Source organism: Corvus brachyrhynchos, unplaced genomic scaffold (genome assembly GCF_000691975.1).
Source record: "Corvus brachyrhynchos isolate BGI_N302 unplaced genomic scaffold, ASM69197v1 scaffold3, whole genome shotgun sequence".
NCBI classification, from domain to species: domain Eukaryota; kingdom Metazoa; phylum Chordata; class Aves; order Passeriformes; family Corvidae; genus Corvus; species Corvus brachyrhynchos.
The window spans coordinates 10913224-10934372 of NW_008237619.1; the positions used below are offsets into that span (position 1 = coordinate 10913224).

A 21149-nucleotide genomic window follows, 5' to 3' on the forward strand; every position below is an offset into this window, starting at 1 on the left:
TGGTTTCCTTCTGCTTGCCTAAATATTTTCTAAGAAAACATTGCGTGGTCTGCTGGGTGCCAAATCGTTTATGTAACAAGACTAAGGGTACTTGCAGTGTTTCTCATTTTCTAACTTGCTGTGAGATCCTTAGTTGTTGTCACAGAACAGTTTTGTGCTTGCCTCCAGAGTCATTCCTGTGACAGGAGCTTGCTGTTAGTGCTGTTGTAGAGCCCTTCTGGTGAGTCTTAAAGTTCAAACATAGGGCTGAATAAAAAGAAATTCAGGTTTCTTTCACTGTGTTTTGTCAGATGCTTTCTAGGTTAAGTATGGTTGAGACATCTTCCTCTGTGTCTTGGACAAAACAAAGGCATCTTTACCCCAGAATCAAAAGGAGCTGTAAAAACCACCAGTAAAATCAATGGTGAACTGTTCCTAGGTAGGGATATTGGATGCCCCATACAAAATTATCTGGGTCAGGAACATCATAGATTCAATAGAGTAAGAGGGAGAAGGGAAGACACTACAAAGAGTTGGACTGTGTGCTTTGCCTTCAGCAAAATGTGCAAGTGATTAAACATATTTCCAAGATTCATTTTTTGAGATATCCATTAAACAACAGCAGCATCTCTGAGAATCTTTCTCCTTTCAGTATTTTTTTGTAACTCTCTTGGTTTCAGATTGGAACATTCAGATCCTGTGTTTAAGAAAATTTCTTACAGAGAATATGAAGTGGATTTTAAAAAAGAAAAACCAGCAAATACATTTGCAGGTAAACAGGAATGAAATGTTCTGAGTATTTTCATTTGTTGCTTGTTTTCAAGCCAGTGGCAACCTAAGCAAGCTTGCATTTTTGTGTCCATTATTTGTATAAAAACCAAATAGACACAGGGGATGAGGTCTCTACAGTGCAGGAATGAGGCTTCCAAAGGCCATAGAGAGGTTGGGCTTTCAGAGGATGTGGCTGTCTGCACATCAGTTGCACCATACAAAGTTGTTCCCTTTGTTTTCAGCATCTGATGAATTTACCACATGCATTTAGATTTGTATGGCACAGGCGCAGTGATGACACTGTACATTCACATGGAAAGAGCCTAAGGCCTGAAGCTAAATATTTACAAAATAGTTTAAAAGAAAAGAGACTAACAAGCCAAAAGTTGTCTTAACAGGTTTTTCAATTGCTTTTTTTTGCAAGCTGGGGAGTAGGGATACAAGCTCTTGAAATCTTTTGCAGGAAATGCCTCAAGAAATTTGCAGTGTGGAACTGATTATTTATTTGGATAACATTTGGGGATTGAAAGATCTCTTTGTTCTGTGACTTCTGGCATTCAGAGTGCTACTAAAGTAATGTGTTTGGATGCCTTTCTCCAAGCTTTTAAACTATAAAATGTTTATTTTCTAAAACTATTTAATTTAATTGTATGTGAAAGATTCCTGGAAATTTCCAATGAACCTCAAGATGAATCTTTTGATAAAGTTTCTGTATCTGTAAATAACTTTTTTTTCCCCCAAATCTACTATTTTCCTGTGATTTTTAAGTGCTAGTTGCCAGATAGATAATTTATAACATTTCTGACTATGCACTGCAGGCTTTAAGTATCCATATGCCTTTTTATGGGTAAATCAAATAACATGCAGTGTTATTACATTCTCTATTAATTTTGTAACTTGTTCTTTGAGAGCTAATATCTTCTAATGTGGGAGAGAATTCTTTGTTTCACTGAACATACTGTTTTACTAATAATTTCCTCTTTCTTTGTCTTGAATAACTACAGGACTTTTGGGACCAACCCTGCGTGCTGAAGTGGGAGATACTTTGGTAGTTCACCTTAAAAACATGGCTGACAAGCCAGTCAGTATTCATCCCCAAGGCCTAGTTTACAGCAAAAATGAAGAAGGTAAGTACTGTAAAAACTCCATGTTTTGCTCATTTACTTGTAGAGTACTGCATGAAATGTTGAGAGGGCTCCAGATCAATGCTTGAGGCTATGTGTAACACAAATACCTCTTGATCCTCGATTGCAACTTCATGCCCATTGTTAGCTCCTTTCCTGTTTGTCAGTGTAACACTAGGAGTATGAGTGTTATATGCACAGTCTCCTAACAGTACTGATCATGCTGTTCTGATACTCAGCATTTAATGCTCAGCTTTGTGGTGTTTTGCTCCACACCCTCACAAGACTAGCAAAAAGAGTTGATAAACTATGACCAAATGGACACTAAAATGTCTGCACCAGCACGAAGTGAGTTTGGTTGCTCATGCTTCTTGGATTGCCCTGCCTTGGGTGCTGAGCCAGAGCTCTGACTCACAGTTTACAAATTTATGCAAGGCTTTGTTTGCTGTGTGGGTACAAAAAGAGTTTTGCAAGTCCATCTCGTTAACAGAACATCTCATTGGAAGTGATGGGCAGTTCAGTTTGACTCTCTTATTAATTAATGTGCCTTTTGCACGTCAGATTTCAGTTCTCTGTCTCCCCTTTATCATATTGCAGATCTGTTGGATATGGCAGGCATAGACATGAGCCATTACTGCTCAATATGTGGATATGCAGTGTACAAAAGGCCTAAGGCAGCAAGGCAATGCCAGCCCAGGCAGCGCTTTATGAGAGACATGTAAAAAGGTGACAGAGTGAGCAGCATTCCTCTGCAGAGCATCAATGAGCAGAGGCTGAAGCTTCATGCCGTCCTAACCCTAGTCAGACTGATGAAGAGCCCAACCTTTTGGCAGTGATGATACTTCTAGGAAATCTTGACTCTGTAAGACACAGGATGGTGGTGGAATAGCTACCTTCCCCCTGCTACTCTCAACAATGTGTGAGTGGAATCATGAGTTATCTCTTCGAAGCTGAAGTATAAGCAAGAAACAAACCAAGCTTTTGGAACTGATTGTAGGAGGATATTCCAGGTGTTTTAATTGCTCTTTGTCTTCGTACCACCCTACTGTCTCTTTTCTTGGCAGGCTCCCTTTATGATGACAGAACAACAGCTGCAGAAAAACGAGATGATGCTGTACTGCCAGGGCAGGTCTACACATACGTGTGGGATATATCAGAAGAAGTTAGTCCACGAGAAGCTGACCTTCCTTGTCTTACTTATGCTTACTATTCTCATGAGAACATGACAGTGGATTTTAACTCTGGTCTGATTGGAGCACTGCTGATCTGTAAGAAAGGTAATGAAATGCTGTAAGACTACTATAAGGTAATACATTTTCATTTCCTAACAAAGTTAAGGTTGTATGATAATGAGAAAAGATATATTATTTTCTTTTTCACATCTTTATATGCAGTGTAAAACAAATGGTTTTTAACATCATTCTTTTAGATGTTAAAGTTTTTAAATGCTAGCTGTCATGCAGTTCCATTCTATAATTATGGGATGGGCAGAAAACATTAATAAATAGATACATTTGCCTGTGCTGGTTGCATTTTCAGTTGCTTAACTGCTATTCATGTCATAGAATAAATATTTTTTAAAACTTCATTCAAAATGGTTCGGCCATTTCAGAGAATAAGGCAGGAAACAATTGTTTTACCCATTGTCTTTTAAAAGCTGTCTGATCAAGAACCTGGAACACTCACTCTTGTGTAACAAGGGTTTAAAATTGCGGAGCAGTGTGTCTTTTGCTAGTCATTTGAAGATATGGCCAAATTTGAACAGATTATTGTTCTTGCTTGCAGTCAGAAACTTTAGATTTTAGCAATCTGAACCATTGAACTCCATCTCCACTGATAAGAACTGGTGTCTTGTAGCACTTGTAAGTAGCTGCTAGATACATATCCCTGGTTTGAGGGACAATTGAAAGAACATGCCATCGTGTAAGCTACTTAAACTTCTTACTGGTCCCTTAAGTCCTAAGTTTTTCCAAGTTACATATCCTTGTAGTGAAAGCACTGTGACTTATTTAGCTTGGGTTAATTTAGCTTTTAGATTTAGTTTGAGTCAAAAATTTTGTGTCGACTGTAGACTGCATGGACTTGGACCTCAAAACTTCCCTGAAAGTAAACAGAGCGCTGGTTCAGCGTGGGTTGCACAAGGACACTCTCCTCACTGACACATAGCCACTTAATTGCAGAATACACCTACTCATATCACCTCAAAGGAGTGGCATTAGTATTAATTATGTTCCTCCTGAATTTTTCTGATGATTGTTGCTTTTAGTATTATCTAGGACTTGTTATTTTCCTCATTTTCTTGGGTTTTCTTTCTCTGGTTTTCTGTGTATATACGCATTTTATGGCATACTGGTTGAGCTAATCTGGGCAAATACTTTGAAACTACTTCCTTCTCAGGCTTCTCAAATGCATGCATTGTGGGCTTGAGTAGGGTATGAATTTGAGATGGGCTGGTGTGACTGCTACCTTCAAGACAATTTGAGTGCATGTTTCTAGCTAGAGCAAAGTCAAACTGCTCAGTATGCATATTTTTAAGATTTCTGAACACAGCTTTTTGACTGAGCACTGTGTCTGGTAGATGTGCCTGGCATGGAATTAAGTTTCTCCACAGCAGTGCATATGGTGCTGTGTTTTGGATTTGTGGCTTATTAGCATTGATAATACACCCACCCATGTCTGAGCTGTTGCTGAACAGTGCTTTCACAGTGTCAGGGCTTTCTCATTTTCCTGCTCAGACCTCCCCAGATAGTGGGCTGGGGGTGGACAAGAGGTTGGGAGGGGACCCATCTGGACAGATGAAACAAATTGGCCAAAGGGTTGTTTTCTACCATTAACATCGTTCTCCAGTAAAATCTGGAGGCAGAGGAAGGAGCAGCAGCGTGGGGAGAACGAGGGGTGTTGACTTCCCAGGTGACTGTTTTTGAGAGGGTGACTGTTTTTGAGAGACTTACTGGGCATCAGTCAGCTTGTGGGAGATAATGAGTGATTTCTTCTGTGTTGCTTGTTTTTTTCCCCTTTCCTTCACCTTTGAACCATCTTTATTGACCATGAATTTTCTCATTTTTGTTCTTCCTGTTCTCTCTCCTGTCCTATTGGGGACTGGGAGGCATTGAAGTGGGTGTTTGGCTGCTGGTTGGGGTCAACTGCCCGTAGTCAGACACATTTAAGAGTTGGTAAGGTTATATTAAGTGGACTTTTGAGTTAAAGCACTGCCTGAATGTTGTTTTCATGACAAGTAGATAAATTCCTCTGTTGATCTGATTCCTCTGTTGGCTTCTTTCATGAAGAAAAACAGAACTTTCTAACTTCTCATAAACAAAAAGGATTATATTAAAGATAATTTCTTTCAATGCCTCTTTTCCTAAGTAGATTAATCAAGTTGGAACATTTTTAATTCCTGTAATCCAGAGGGACCAGATTATGAAAGTTTTGAAAGTAGCAAGTGGAAGTATTTGAGCAATCTGTAGAAAGAATCAGTACAAATCATACCAGTTCTGTGTAGCATGTCCAGAATGAATTTTTCCTCAACAGAAATTGCATCTGTATCACAAAATCAACCAGGACAGTTTCTTGTAACTGATCCAGTGCAGCAGTGTCTGTTGAAGTCTTTTGTGTGTAAGTGTTGTTTGCTGAGTGGTCGGTTTTAAGCTTTTTAAAGGTGCTGATGACCTCAGTGCAGTGCTTGAAAAGGTGCTGTTCACACTGCTGGTGACTCTGCCATCTCTCTTCTCCTTGCCTCACAGTCTGAAAAGCGAGGGCAGCACCTGGTTGTGAACAGAAGGTGTTTGACACTCCCCTTCATTTAGGTGATCTCTGTAACACATTGCCAGAAATTGTCTGAGACAATTCGTTGTGTGATGTTCATCTTCTCTGGAATACTTCAGACTTTTGATTTGGTGGTTAGCCAATCCAAAAGTACTTTCAGAAATAAAATCACATTATGAGCATTCTTAAGGCTTTGTTTTGATCAGGCTCAGCCAGTACATGCTAACAGGTGAAACAAGCTCCTTAAATGTACATTAATGCAACTGCATGGATGTGAAATCTGCTTTATTTCTGCTTCAAATTAAGACCTGTTGTTTCTCCTTCATAGGAAGTCTAAATGAGGATGGGTCACAGAAACATTTTGACAGGGAATATGTACTGATGTTTGGTGTGTTTGATGAAGACAAGAGTTGGCAAAGATCAGCATCGGTCAAGTACACAATTAATGGCTATACTGATGGAACGTTACCAGGTACCATTCAGGCTTATGTGAAATTAAATTAACATTTATGAACACTGAATATTACCTTTAGTTGCTTTTCATGCACAAGAATGGGAATGTGGCGAAATGGGATACAGCCTTTTTTAGAATGTGTCTGTGAGCATCTAAATTCTGGAAGAAAAACTGTGCTGCTGAAAGGAAGTCATGCCAAATTACTGAAAGGAACAATGAGATTGATTCTAGGAAGACTTCTGCTTGAAGAAAAAGATTCCTAACTTAAAATAAAGGACATAATAGGTTCCTCATTTTTTTAATAAGCTGATGGCGAGAGAGTGATTTGATTAAGTGAATTGTTGGTTCTACAGCATATAGAACATACTGGGTGAAAAACTTCCCGAAAGTGGAAAGTCAGTTATCATTAAAATACTCAATTAAGTCAGAAGACTAGGAAGGTGGTGGTGGGGCTATTCTGTTGCTAGTGCTTTTCCCTTGTTCTACTAAGGAACAACTTTCATATCTCTCTCCCATCCATTGAGCAAATAAAAAAGGTTGTCTTAAGCGGGGATTTTTTTAAGCAAATATTGGAGAAGGTAGTTACTGTCACTAGGTACCACATAATTCTTTAGCTTAGATCCTTGCTTTGTTCTTCTCCCTTCCTGTCCTGCTTTCCCCTCACTCCCCAAGCAAGGACAGGTCAGCTTTCCAAAAGAAGGCACTTGCTACTTTTCCTTTTTTTGCCAGCTCATTGTAAGTGTTTGTCACTTGCAGGTAATATTTAAACGCCTATCTTCCACTGACATGCAGGATTTTGGTATCTGTTCCATTTACACGCTTCTGAAACTTCCTCTTGTTGCAAACATCAATCACAGCAATTTTTTTTATGTTTTCAGTGAAGATTCACTTCAAACCTAGGGTGCATAGGGAACTTGCATGATTTGCCTGTATTGTGAACCCTACTCTCCTGTCTCTTTCAGATTTAGAGGCTTGTGCATATGACAACATTAGCTGGCACTTGATAGGAATGAGTTCCAAGACAGAAATCTTCTCCATTCATATCAATGGCCAGTCCATGGAGCAAAGACATCGCCGAGTTTCTGCCGTTAACTTGGTGGGAGGAGCCTCAACCACCGTAAACATGACAGTGACTGAGGAAGGAAGGTGGCTCATATCTTCTCTTGTCCAAAAGCACCTGCAAGGCAAGGAAACATCTATTTATTAGGCACCTGTAAAGCTGTTCTTCTCTATGTCCTAAATGGCTTCTACTGTTTTGCAATGGTACCGTTAATCTGTTTCAGATGGCTTTGTCATTTTGCTAAGAAACTGCCCAAGAACAGGGCATTCTGTTGGAAGTGCATGATGAACTGAAAGATGTTCTTATCTGCAGCTTTACTGCAGTGTGCACATCACACTGCAACAGTGATTCAGTACTCCAGCATCTAAGTCTCTATGAGCTGTTCAGATAAGCAACGTTATAAAATGAGTAAGAAACCACCTGTTTCCTGAGAAACTGAGTACTCTCAGCTAAGGGTACTTCAACCTCATGAAAATATTTGCTGTTCATCATTTGGAAGTGGTATCTTTCAGCAATGGTTGGAATTCTGTTTTTAAGAATGAGAAAAATATCTCTCTTATAAGAGCTGGAGATACGTTTTGGGGGTAAAAAACAGCTGAAGTCATAAGAGTTCCTCAGATGGGAATTGACTATGTTCCTGTTTCCTCTCAACTAGCTGGAATGCATGGTTACCTCACTGTGAGGGACTGTGGGGACAAAGAGGTGAAGAAGAGTCGTCTCTCCTATAGAGAGCGTCTTATGGTCAAAACCTGGGAGTATTTCATTGCTGCAGAGGAAGTTACCTGGGATTATGCCCCAAGTATTCCAGACACCCTTGATAGGTAAAATAAAACTTTGTCAATACAATAGGGAATGTTACCATGAAATCACAGGATAATTCTGGTTGGAAAGAACCTCTTGGTATCCAACAGCAAAGCTGGATCCAGTTGCACTGGACCTTATCCAGTTGCATTTTTATTGTTTCCAAGTACAGGGACCCCCTCAGCTTCCCTTGGCACCTTTGCAACTTCACAGTGAAAAAGTTTTTCCTTGTATCTAATCATCCTTCCTCATGTTGCACCTTGTGTCTCATCTCTTCAGTATGCAGCTCTGAGTGGTCCTGCTTTCTCTATAATGTCCATTTGATAGTTGAAGATAAAGATAAGATGCTCCCTTAGCTATGTCTTTGCATGACTGGATAAACTGGAATTTTGCTTCCATGCCAAGTGCTCTGGCTCCCTGATCACCATGGTGGCCCTTTACTGGACTTTTCACCAGTGTCAGTGACTTTCTTTGCTGAGAAGCCCAAAAGTGGACACTTTCTTTTGCCTCTCACAGGGAGCCCAAAATAGGAAGATGACTTAGGAATTGTCCAAGGTAGCATACAAGCCAAATTTCTAAAATATTTTTCAGCATCAATTCTGCTAAAATAAACAATCTCTAAGAGGAAGGGAAAGGGAAGGAGGGAATATTTCTGGAGATTGAAAGTTTTTATAAGTTCAGTACAATCAAGCATTTAGGGAACAGGAGAAAGATCTCTCTATGAATGACCTCTGCAGGGTACCAATGTAGATGGAGTACAAGTCATAGTAAGTAAACATATTGGGCTATTTTGTTCAATTTAAGATAAATAGAAGGAATTCTGTAACATACACGATGTCATAGTATACAGTGATATCAGTGCACTGTGGGGTTAAATTTACAGTGTGTCAATTCCCCAGTGCTATTCATGCCTTTACAAGCTGATATTCATAAGAACCTTTAAGGATTTAAGCAGAACGAAACAAATTCCTTATTCTTTAAGGGTTATAGTTTCATATACCTCCTGAGAAATACAGTGTTTGTACAACTCTTTCTCCTTTGGCATGATTTGCTTCCTTTATGTGCTCTTGAACTGCATGGAGCAAATTTTTATATCTTTCCTGCCAGTCACACTGCCTTACTTAACCACCTCACTGCTCTGATTTTTCCTCCTTTGTTCAAAACTGCAGAATTTATGCCTGTTCAGTAACTTTTTTTGAAGTGCAAGTGACAACTTGTATACAGCTGCTCTGAATAAATTCCCAGTATTTATCCTAGTTTTGCTCTCAGCATTAACAATTTTAATTTTTGAAACCCCAGTGTAACACTATTTACTGTGTGGTACCTGGTTGGGATTGGGATTAAGATTGTGTTCCTATTTCTCCTGGACTCTTTGCTACTGTAACCAAATTGTTTTGTTTTTTTCTCTGTGCTCAACTATGCCTTTGAAAAAGGAGAACAGTGATTTCTATCTTACCTTGAAAGTGTACCTGCTGCTTCAGTTTGTTTCTTTCTTGCACGTACACTGTTAAATTAAATGTAAATTCTGATATTAATTGGTCAAATGTAATACCAAAAAACAAGTAATGGTCCTAGATTCTTCTTACCTAATTTAGGTCAGAATTTGGGGTGAAAAGCATTAGGTTAGTTTAGGGTTTGGATTTTTTTCCCAGCAGTGAGATTTCTACCAGTTGCTTGAATACTAATTTTGTATTTTAACAGATTCTACTGTTATTCTATTCAAGTTTTGTTGATAATTTTTCTTTTCCTTTATTTTTAAGACACTATAAATCACAGCACTTGGACAACTTCTCAAATCTCATAGGTAAAAGGTATAAAAAGGCTATTTTTCGGCAATATGCTGATGCCAGCTTCACTAAACGCCTGGAAAATCCTCGTCCCAAGGAAACTGGAATCTTGGGCCCTATTATCAGAGCTCAACTGAACGATAAAGTCAAAGTAAGTAACATAAATACAGAGATTATTTATACTATAGCATGATTTTCATTGAGGCAGAGACACAAAAGAACTAGTTTGATTTATGTTGTCTGTCAAAAAATATAGCTAATGTTATAAATATTGGCCCTGTTAAAAGGTATAATCACAAGTAACAGTGTTTAGCTTGCATTTCTCAGCATTCCCTCTACAGTTTCCATGATTGTGCTTTATTTTACAGCATAAACATGCTTCAGTTCCACTCTGTAAAATACATGCTGACACTGGTCCAAAGTGGGAAAAAACCCCTAGACCTGGGTGGACTTCTGGGGGGATGTGGATGTTGAGGCTGAACTTCATGAGCCCCTTTTTTCTTATGTTGATATTTTTTTCTGGCTGTTTTAGACAGTGGTACTCAGTTGCCATTATCAAATGTTCTTTCATGACGTTATACCATGAAACTACAAAACATTTGCATTACAAGCTTGTGTTGCTGCAACATCCACTTGTCTTTCTGTTGTCACTTAATGATGCATCACAAAGTTCATTGACCTTTAACTTCTATAATTTCCACCATGACTTTGTGGCTCTGAATTTGGGTTTAGCAGATTCCTTTTTTTCTTTTCCCTCTCTCTTTTTTATTTTTTTAATCCTGATTTTATCCAGAATAGGCAGGACATTTTGCTTTTTCCTTACATATCCCCTTGGGGTCGTAGAATCTGGGGCAAGGTTTGGTTTAAATTTGTTTTCTCCCATATTGAAGGTTCTTAAGAACTTCAGTTAGTAACTTCATATTTCCAGAGATAGTGTGTGCCTAGTAGCTGGAAGAACAAGTGTTCTGTTTAGACTTCAGAGCACAGGTGTAAGCAGCTGAACTTCACTCAGTGGGCTCTACAAAGTCCAGCAGAATGGGACCATCATTTATTCTATGGGTTTATATATCAGACAGTATTTAAGACACCTTTTTGCCTTCCTGGCACTTCTGGGCTAAACCCAGTCAAATTCTACTGTAGTGGAAACTTCATTATGTATTCAGACAAGGATTTGTTGAATCCTAATTTTTTTTTCATTTGCCTATCAATATAGATTGTATTCAAAAATAAGGCCAGTCGACCCTACAGCATTTATTTCCATGGAGTGACACTTGCAAAGAAGGCAGAAGGAGCTGATTATCCTCTGGATCCCACAAGTAAAAAATTTGTGAAATATATTTTTGCATATCACTAAGTGTTGTGGATGGTTTCGTTGCTTTGAAGGAGGTGCTGTGGCTGGGAATGTGCATGACTGGGAGACCTCAGTTCTGTGCTCTGCCTCTGCTTACCTGTTGTGTTGCCTTATAGAGAAACCAAGGTATTACCTCCTAAGCAGAGACAAATACCCTCTTTATGTTGTCTTAGTTTTCTGTTTTTGTTTGTGATTTTAGAGAGACAAAAGTTCTTGCTGAACTTCAGTTATCTCAAGGTAGCTTTTAATGGCCTGACTGCACCAATGTCATTAGAATGTCATGCAGCTTGATATTATGACCTGGCTCTGAGTTTTTATCGTTAATGTTCTTGTTTTTCCTTAGGCAATGGCACCCAGAGTAGAGGAGTTGAACCAGGGGAGACATACACTTACGAGTGGAAAATTTCTAAATCAGACCAACCCACTGCACAGGATGCACAATGTATTACAAGGCTGTATCATAGTGCTGTAAATATTGAGAGAGATATAGCCTCCGGACTGATTGGCCCACTTCTGATTTGTAAAAGTGAAGCACTGACACAAAAGGGTGTGCAGGTAAGTTGTTTGGGCAGATTTTACTCAAATAATGTTATTTGGTCTACACTGAATTTAGTTTTGCTTCCCTTAGAGAACTGTTCGGTAGAGAGCAGTTAAACCAATAGGCTCCTGAAGAAGCAGTCCTCTAACTGTCCACAGCAGTAAAGGAATTATGTTCTGTGTTTCTTAGCAAGGGCTAAGAAAGGTCAACAAAAGGTCAGCCTGACTTGAGTCTATTTCTAGACTTGGTAATAAATTTTCCTGCTGCCATTATGTTTTCATACTCTGAAGACATGCAGATCTGACCGGATCGCTTTCTGTAACAGAGACAGCTCAACAGCATCTGACAATCCAGGCACAATGAATCTAGAACAACCAAAACAGCATGGGAGAGTTCTGGGAGAAGGCTTCTCTGTACCAGATATTGAAATCTTGTTTGGCAAAGATTTAAGCATCACTTGGGAGAAAAAAAAAATATCAGTAACTTATACTCAAGTCAAATGAGAAGTCTGGTTCTGTTACAGAGAGCCCAGTCATAAACCATCTATGTATCAGCAGTGCTCAAGGTTTGCTCAGTGTTCCACCAACAGGTGGGTTGCAGTAGTAGGATTGAAGTCTGGAGCCTGTACTCCCTACCCCTCAGTCTTTAGATCACACGTACCAGGACTCTGGAGAAGCCTGTGTTGCTTATATAGTAAGAAAGAGATTGTAGGATTGAGTTCTTAATGCATGAGTCTGCTGATAAAATGTAACTGCTGTGTTGGTTGTCTTTCAGAAAAAGGCAGACGAGGAGCAGCAGGCAGTGTTTGCTGTGTTCGATGAAAATAAGAGCTGGTACCTAGAGGATAACATCAAGGAGTACTGCAGCAACCCAGCCACTGTTAAAAGGGATGATCCCAAGTTCTATAACTCGAACATAATGCACAGTGAGTGGGATACCAAGATGAATAATGTGAAAGCTTGTATGAACCTGAGCCCTCAGTGATTGCTTGTTCTCAGAAGCACATGGGATCAGGGGATCCTCCAGAGAGTCAGTGAACTTCTGACTGTGCCAGATGGCACAGGACAGAAATAGGCAATATCATAGAATTAGAAAGGTTGGAAAAGACCATCAAGATCAAGTCCAGCCTCTGACATAATAACACCACGTCCACTAAAGCATATCTCAGAGTGCTACATTCACCTGTTTTTTTGAACCCTTCCAAAGATGATGACTCTGCCACTTCCTTTGGGAGCCTGTTCCAATGGTTAAACACTCAATGAAGAAATTTTTCTTAATATCCAACCTGAACCTCCCCTGGAGCAACTTGAGGCCATTTCCCCTTGTTTTATTGCTAGCTGCCAGGGAGAAGAGGCCTACCCACGCCTTGCCACTAGAAGTTAGGCTGGCTCTGGACCCTGAAGCAAAGGCAAGGGTTAACTAAATTTTGGTGCAGCATCCTGCTGGCCTTAGAGATAATATTTCCAGAGATGGAATCTCCATCAGGACTACCGTGTTTTCAGCCCTGTGCCAGTCTCTTTCCAGGTGCAAACATGAGTCCAGTTCAGTGGACTGACATCAAAGAACAGGAAGTTTTAAAATAAAAATACTGAAACCACTTTTACTTTGCTTTCCTTTTAGCAATAAATGGTTATGTGTCTGACAGCAGTGAAATCCTTGGGTTTTGCCGAGATACTGTGGTTCAGTGGCACTTCTCCAGTGTTGGCACTCATGATGAAATTGTCTCTGTTCGCCTTTCTGGCCACTCTTTTCTGTATCGTGGGAAATACGAAGATACACTGAGCCTTTTCCCCATGAGCGGAGAATCGGTCACAGTGGAAATGGACAATGGCGGTAAGTGGTGAAACTGTAGTGTTTGACAGCTCTTCCAAGACATTATTTAATCTCCAGTTTATAAGGACTGACCTAAATAGGAAAGAAAACTCTTCTGATAAACACAGTGCTGGAAAACATTGAATCATTCTCCAGTGCAAGTGATGTGTATGGAGTCTTGCTGGCTACACCAACTTAGCATAACTGTATGCTGTACTAAGGCTCTTTTTGTTGGTCATCTTGTTTTTTTTACTTCACAATTAATATTTGGCTTCATAATGATAATTTCAAGGCAAGATTCTTCTTGGAAACAATCCAGTATCAATTCCATTGTATGATTCCCAGATTTGCCACATTCTTGTCTATCCTGAGCAGGCTAAAATGGGCTGAAACTGTCAAATTCTGCTGGTCATTATTGGGCAAAATGACTACACCTCACCTTAGGCTTGTGGTCATTCAGCAGCATTAAGTCTGCCTGCTTGAACCACGTCACTGGTCCATGGGATACATCTCAACGTCTAACTGGGATTAACACCATGTCTTGGAAAAGGGGGTATTTGAACCCATGTAGTCCACATTTAAGGCATTACTTCCAAAAGGACAGATTCTTCGTCATTGAAGTCTGTGCATTTTGAGTGATCATTCTAAAATCCCACAAGGTTTAAGTATCCTCATCCCATTTAAAATATCTTTTTTAAAAAATATATATTTTATGTATTTAAATAACAAAATCTCTATATTCTCAAAGCTTGTTTTCTGTGATTGCACAGCATCAAGACCTTATAACTTTAAAATGTTTCAGTGGCTTTTATTGCTCAAGACTAGGGAATCATTAAAACTCTTAAGACTTCATGGAAACATCCCCAGTAATAAAGCTGTACTTCTGCTTGATTTTGGTATGCAATCTATTCTTTCCATCTAGGGTATGTTTTCTTTGATAAATTTGCCGTTTTTAGAAATCAGGAAAGCTGTGCAGGTCACCTTCAAGCTGATCAATGCAGGAAGAATTATAGGTGACCTTTTTAATAAAAAAGATTGTTTCTCAACATGTGTTAATTCTGTCTATTCTGTCATTTCTGCTAGTTCCAAAAGCAAGTTGTAACAAGCAAAGAACTTGATTTGATGTTGTTTAGGGAAACAAATTTTATTTTCTTCTGTGAAGATCTTAGTTTCCATTAGAAAACTTACCTTCTGACTAGGTTTTGGAGGAATTATTTAAACCTTTAAATTAATCTGAGATGCCTCAGATTGGCAGCTTAATATTTTTTGTCAGGTCAGAAATTCAGATTGCTTTATTCTTATTATACTTATTAAAGATCATCCATTATTCATTCAAAAGCTTTTAAAATACTGTGTTTGTCAGGTATTTGCCAACATTGCCTTAGAACGTATTTGTTCTGCTCAGAATGTTCTGTGTAGCAGTGCATACACCAGTAAGGCCAGGATAAAAGTAAAACTTTATCTTGAGAGGTCTCAGTCTTAGATCCAGATCTAAACATAAGAACCTTTAATTTGTTTCTTTCTTTTTCATATCCATGTCTTTGATGGGTTATTTTTGGATTCAGGTTCTAGTTACAGCTTAATCTATGGAGAAGAGTTCCATCTCCTAAATGTATTTATTTATATGTGCTCTTACTTATTTACATTTAATAATTATTTTTCATTGCAATGAGAGCTCATTAATATCCCAGATGAAGATTAGCAGTCTGCTATAGCAGGTGCTGTAGAAGCAACCCCAACAATTTGCCTTGGCCAATTACATGATAGACAATGTCCACTCTCATAACACTTATTTCAATTGCAGGTACTTGGCTTTTGACATCCTGGGGCACCCCAGAGATGAGTTACGGCATGAGGCTGAGATTCAGGGATGCCAAATGTGACTATGAGGAAGATGAAACATTTGATGTTGTGGATTTAACTCCCACCAAGACTGAAAGAAAGGCTGTTTCCACCTCAGCTGAGGAAGATGTGCAAGAAAAAGAGGAAGACAAGGAGGAATCAGATTATCAGGATTACCTGGCTTCTTTATACTCCGTCCGAAGCTCCAGAAAGACAGCAGGTGATGAAGAAAAACAGAATCTTACAGCACTGGCCTGGGATGAGTATGAAGACACTGATGCCACGAGCTCTGAGGTGGCAGCTGGCTCAGGTCTGACAGCTATAAATAGTAGTGGAACAACAAACAACTCTGAGTTCTTAGAAACTCATATCACTCCTCTTTCCCCAGTCAAGGCCGAAACATTCCAGTCAAATCACACACCAATCACAGCAGTAGAGGATTTATTTTTAGCTACCACAAGTGATGGAGAGGCTGACTTGGTATTTGAGAACAGAAGCCAAAGCAACTATGAAATAGCTCACAGTAACATGTCTGCAGGTGAACACTTGCTGAGCAATGGGGAAGGCCCAGTGAATGTTGCAGAAGAGCTTCCAGCTGGTGGAAAGGACAGTAAATTTTTTCCAGAAAAACATCAAGAGGAAAGCACAGGAAGAGGAAATTATACCACTAACAGGAAAAGGAAAAGGCGAAGCTCACTGGCCATTAAGTTTTACGCTGTCCAAAAGATGAATGCCCTTCTAAATCATGTCCGACAGAAAAATATCTCATTTTCTGACAAGGCCAATGCACCTCATTCTGTGCATCATACAGAGAACACATCCCATGAAGCCATGGTGGGAACTGGCCAGCTGCCAAATGAATATGATGATGATCTGGAGGAGGAGGGAAAGAAGATGGAAAATGCCGGGCATGCAGTTAACTTGACCCTGGATTTGGACCTCACAGTAGGAGATGGGTCTAATGCATCCAGCCTTTCTGAACCCAGGATACCCAAAGATAAACCAGCAGATGTTTTTGCTTTAGAACACATGTTAGACAATACAAGCCCTGCTGTAGTGAAGAATTTACTAGAAGCATCATTGCCTGGGGCTGGGAAATATTCATCTAAAATGACTAGTGAGGAGTGGAATTTGGTGTCTGCAAAGAGAAATCTGGGATTAGAGGCAAGCTTAGATAAATCTGCTGGTGGCAAGTTAAATCATCATGGCAGAAACAGTACAGCATCCCTAAATAAGGAGGATATGAAGAGGTATCAAGAGTTCTCACATCTATTGGGGGAAAACCAGAAAAGGAACCACATGCGCTTGATTCAGAAAGGAAAGGAGAGAAACAACAATACCTTGAGTACATCTGGCACCATCATCAAGATCCGAAGGAAAAAGAAGGACGATCCAAAAGTTACCTACTTGCTGAGCCCAAGGAGTAGAAACCCCAAAAACCCCAGCAATTCTGTGGCAGGGTTTGGCCATGCGTTGTTTCCGGGTGGGACGGACACCGCCGAGGCACCCGGTGAGGCCAGCCAGAGGGCAAATGTGAGCAGGGCCAGGCATGGAGAGTCACTAAACAACACCCTCACCCCGCGGCAGTTCAGGCCATCCGTCACAATTGGGCTTCCCCAGGAAGATGGAGGCTACGAATATGTGATAGGAGAAACCTACAGCGACGAAAGCTCGGGTGGGGAATACGAGTACCATTATGTGAGCTTTGATGACCCCTACATGACAGACCCCAAGGTGAACATCAGCAGGCAGCGTAACCCCGGTGACATTGCTGAGCACTACCTGCGCAGCAGGGGCAATGAGAGGAGATACTACATTGCTGCTAAAGAGGTCTGCTGGAACTATGCAGGATATAAGAAAAGGTTTGCCTAAATCATTCGCTTTCATTTGGCACACCATCCTGACACCTCCTTGCAGAATTTTGACTCACATGCTGATAAACTTAAAAGCATCTGTAATGTGCCATGTGATATCCAACATTTCAGTGGCAGAACCATAAGAACTTTCCACAGGAGACTCACACCCCCTAGAAATGTCAGAGTGAGATTACTATAATCAAGCACAACACAGCCAAGAACTCTTTTTTTTTTTTCTTAGCCCCCTTTTGTAGACTCATTAGAAACAGTCTTTAATACATCAGTTAAAAAACTCACTGTAAGAGGTCAAGAGGGAATCTTGCAGCTTGTTTTGTTATACTTGATTAACCTGTTTTACTTTGCCCTTCAGTTCTTGGTACCTGTACACAGGACAGAGACCTCCTTGCGCAAAGTCTTTCCAGGAATTTAATGGACTAACTGATGGAATCTAGAATGAGATGTGCTTATAGGTAGATGAAATCAGTTTCTAGCACTAGCAAGAAATGGTTCTGGTGTCTCACTTCTCTGTTGGGAAAGGGATAAAAGCACTTTCCAACTTCACAGGGCTGCAGAATTGAAAAGTATATGAAAGCTGCAAAGTGATTAACCACACTGGTGACTGCCTTATACTAAAAGTAAAAACAAAGCTGCATGAAGTTTTGCATTGTTGCTACTGCTGTTTAGAGAAATCAGAAGGTGACTGGATCACAAACCCTAATGTTGAGGGATTTTCTTACATTTTGACAGGGAAGACTGGCCACTATGCCACAGCAAAGAATATATGAGAATATACTGAGAGAAACACTGTACTAAAAATCCACTCTCTTAATTGATACAGGTTAGGATTAGTATTCACCCAACAAGGCATAGGATTCCTTGTCACTTTTCATCAAAAAGCTGAACCAAAACTTGCACAACTTTGGCTTTTTATCCAAAAAAAAAGCAGCCAAAACAGGAGCAAGAAAATTTTCATTGTGCAAAATGAATCTCCAAACAGATTATTTCTCAAACTGAATTTCCATTTTATGTGATGGAAATAAAAATAAAACTTTTTCAGTATTCTCCAGGTTTACTCATGCCCCATCTCAGTCCATATAAATGGCACTTGCAAAAACAGTGGAAACAAGACAGTTTCTTTGGGCAGTTGCAAAATCAAGAATTTTTTTATGCTTAGACCTCTATATAAATCTCTCCAGAGACGTTCATCCTCAGCTGGTGTGAGCCGTATAGTTCCAGTGATTTTAACACAGCCCACGGCATATCCTGTTTCAGTGTGTCGAAGAGCTAAAACCCAGCCTTTCTCCTATGTAACTTAGGTTAAATTTCTGGTTTTTGCAGAATCGATAATAAAGCAAGGTTTGTAGGGAATTATAATAGCATTTTAGTGCTTCTTCTTAAGATCTGAACAACAGTTTGGATGTCTAAAAGCTTATTTTACCATGCCAGCTCTGTGACGCAAAATGCAGATATAATCAGATGTAAAGATCTGTGAGACAGTAGGGTGTAGGTGATAGGCTTGCTACACTGAGCCAAGCTCCAATTCAGACTATTAAGGCTAAGGAAAAAAGGAAAATAGAGCTCGGATGGGTTTTGAGAGACTTGTTGGAGCTTTTCAGTGATAGTTGACCAAATGGTTGCGGGATCTCATATCCAGCTGTAGAACTAGAATTGCTTAAACATTGCAAGCCATGATTATCAGAATCATCTGATACTCATTTTGTGGAATCATAGAAGGTTGGAAAATACCTTTAAGACCATTGAGTCCAACCTTTAACCTAACACTGGCAGGTTCACCACTAAACCATGTCCCTCAGCACCACATCCGTGTATCTTCTAAGCAGCTCCGGGGACTGAGACTCAACCGCTTCCCTGGGCAACCCTTCTGGTAAAGACATTTTTCCTAATATCCCATCTAAACCTTCCCTGACACAGTTTGAAGCCATTTGAGTGTTTATTCTTTATATTCACAGAATTCTAAAATATTTCTGCTGTATGAGTTCTCGGGTTTCATCAAAGCTGTTATTCCTGATTCACTGTGTGGGATTTTAATTGGGGTTTTCCTTTCAGTACAATAAGGAGTGACAAAACCTGTAAAGATGGCACCAGACGTAAGGTGATTTTCCAGAGCTATACAGACAGTACCTTTTCGACTCTTCAGGATGAAGATGAATATACACAACATCTTGGCATCCTGGGACCAGTTATCCGAGCTGAAGTGGATGATGTTATCCTAGTAGGTCAATGTTTTGGTTGTGTGGGCAGGATAAGATTCTTACCGTGATCTTGGAGTGTGACAGAATGGATCTAAAAATACCACAGATTTTTAAAAGATGATGAAGGGGAAACAGTTTTCAAAGCTTGCAATTGCACTGTGGACATGTGAGCACTGTGATGTGTTTCTTTGAAACACATTTTTTTTTGCCCCTGTCCACAGCAAACTAAATTCTGTTTTTCTTTCTTATTTCCCAACATTAAATACTGGCTTACTAGTCTAATGTAAAATAAGATTTAGGTTTAATGTTAATGAAAAATGAGTATTCTAAACTCAGAAATTAGTGCATTTGTGTTCAAGATTAATACATACTTTTTGGAAAAATACAGAATTTCCTCTAAAAAGTTTTGTTATGTAAATGTGCAGGATTGTATTAGAGCTATCAACAAGGATGAAGAGGAGCCATATCCCTGGCGATTCTGTGGTATATATGCATTAGGAAGCACATTGCTCTAAAATTTCCCTTCTCTCATCCTTCTTCATCCAGTCTTCCAAAACACAGGGATGGACTTAGGGAGAATAGATCTCAGTGCTTTCTGCATATTTCAGTAGGAGTGGTCTGCAATAGGAACACACTGAGCTATGTTTAAATCATGAGTAAGAAAAGAAAAATATTTTATAGCTTGAGAGTATCATTCTCTAAGGAGAGGTAAATATGCAATCCCACTATTGTGGTGTTTCTCTGGGACAAGTGGGAAGCACTGATTTCAGCAAGAATGATACATACCGAGGTCTAGAGTTACTATATTGTAATGACTGCAGCAAAGCATAAGAGGTAGAAACTCCCCATTTCCCTGCTGGCAGTAACTAAGCAGCTCCATGTGTGAGGGGCAGCAGTAAATGTCCTGGGAGCCTCGACGTGGTGGAAGACAGGGAGCTAGACTCGTGCTTTCTGATTTTTCATTAACTACCTGCATCAAAGGTGGCAAATCAGCATGGAGATGGCAAAAGCTCTCTCTGCTGGCTTTTCCATGTACAGCATAGCCTGTAATCTTTATACAAATCTTGACCCTGGTTTGAGGTCATGGGAACATTGTATGTGGTGAGTTTGGTTTAGGCCTGAGTTTGCTGAACAGAATCTATTTTATTTTTTCAGGTTCATTTTAAGAATCTGGCATCCAGACCATATTCCCTCCATGCCCATGGAGTCCTCTATGAAAAGTCCTCTGAGGGAAGCACTTATGATGATGAATCTACTGCTTGGTTTAAGGAAGATGATGAAGTTCAGCCCAATAACAGCTACATATATGTATGGTATGCAAACAGGCGATCAGGCCCGGTGCAGTCAGGAGCAGCTTGTCGGTCCTGGATCTACTACTCTGATTCAAACATGGTAAGGGAATAAAAATAGAAGTGGTGTTGCTGGGATTGATCACAGAATCATAGAAACACTTGTGTAGGAAGGCATCACTAGAGTTCATCCAGTCCACCACTGCAACTCAAGCAGGGTTGGCTGAAGTAGTTTGTCCAGGACCATGTTCGGTTGGGGTTTGAATATCTCCAAATGATGTATGGCTGTAGAAATGCAAGCTACAGAACACATTTTTGGATAGCTGTCCTTTCTTTTGGGCTCAATGTTCCCACCTGACATTTAATCTCTTGCACTCAGTTAAGGCAGGACATAAGCTATGGAACAATTCGAATTGAGCAACTCTGGTAGACTGATCAGAGGAGAGTAAAGGTAGAAGGGAACAATAATTCTGGGACCTGCTTTAGATTTTTAGGGCCTGATGCATT

General features: G+C 39.8%; 1 protein-coding gene across 2 annotated transcripts in view; it reads left to right on the plus strand.

Annotated features, from left to right (window-relative positions):
- Positions 1-21149, plus strand: part of F5 (coagulation factor V) — a 36185-nt gene that overhangs the window by 4744 nt on the left and 10292 nt on the right. For both annotated transcript variants that reach the window (XM_017731958.1, XM_008631774.2), the window contains 14 exons: positions 660-751; positions 1755-1877; positions 2939-3151; positions 5968-6111; positions 7056-7277; positions 7809-7974; positions 9715-9892; positions 10955-11057; positions 11436-11647; positions 12405-12555; positions 13251-13463; positions 15247-17146; positions 19208-19373; positions 20509-20745. In XM_017731958.1, the coding sequence (XP_017587447.1) occupies positions 660-751; positions 1755-1877; positions 2939-3151; positions 5968-6111; positions 7056-7277; positions 7809-7974; positions 9715-9892; positions 10955-11057; positions 11436-11647; positions 12405-12555; positions 13251-13463; positions 15247-17146; positions 19208-19373; positions 20509-20745 (4120 nt within the window). The remainder of the gene's footprint in view (positions 1-659; positions 752-1754; positions 1878-2938; positions 3152-5967; positions 6112-7055; positions 7278-7808; positions 7975-9714; positions 9893-10954; positions 11058-11435; positions 11648-12404; positions 12556-13250; positions 13464-15246; positions 17147-19207; positions 19374-20508; positions 20746-21149) is intronic.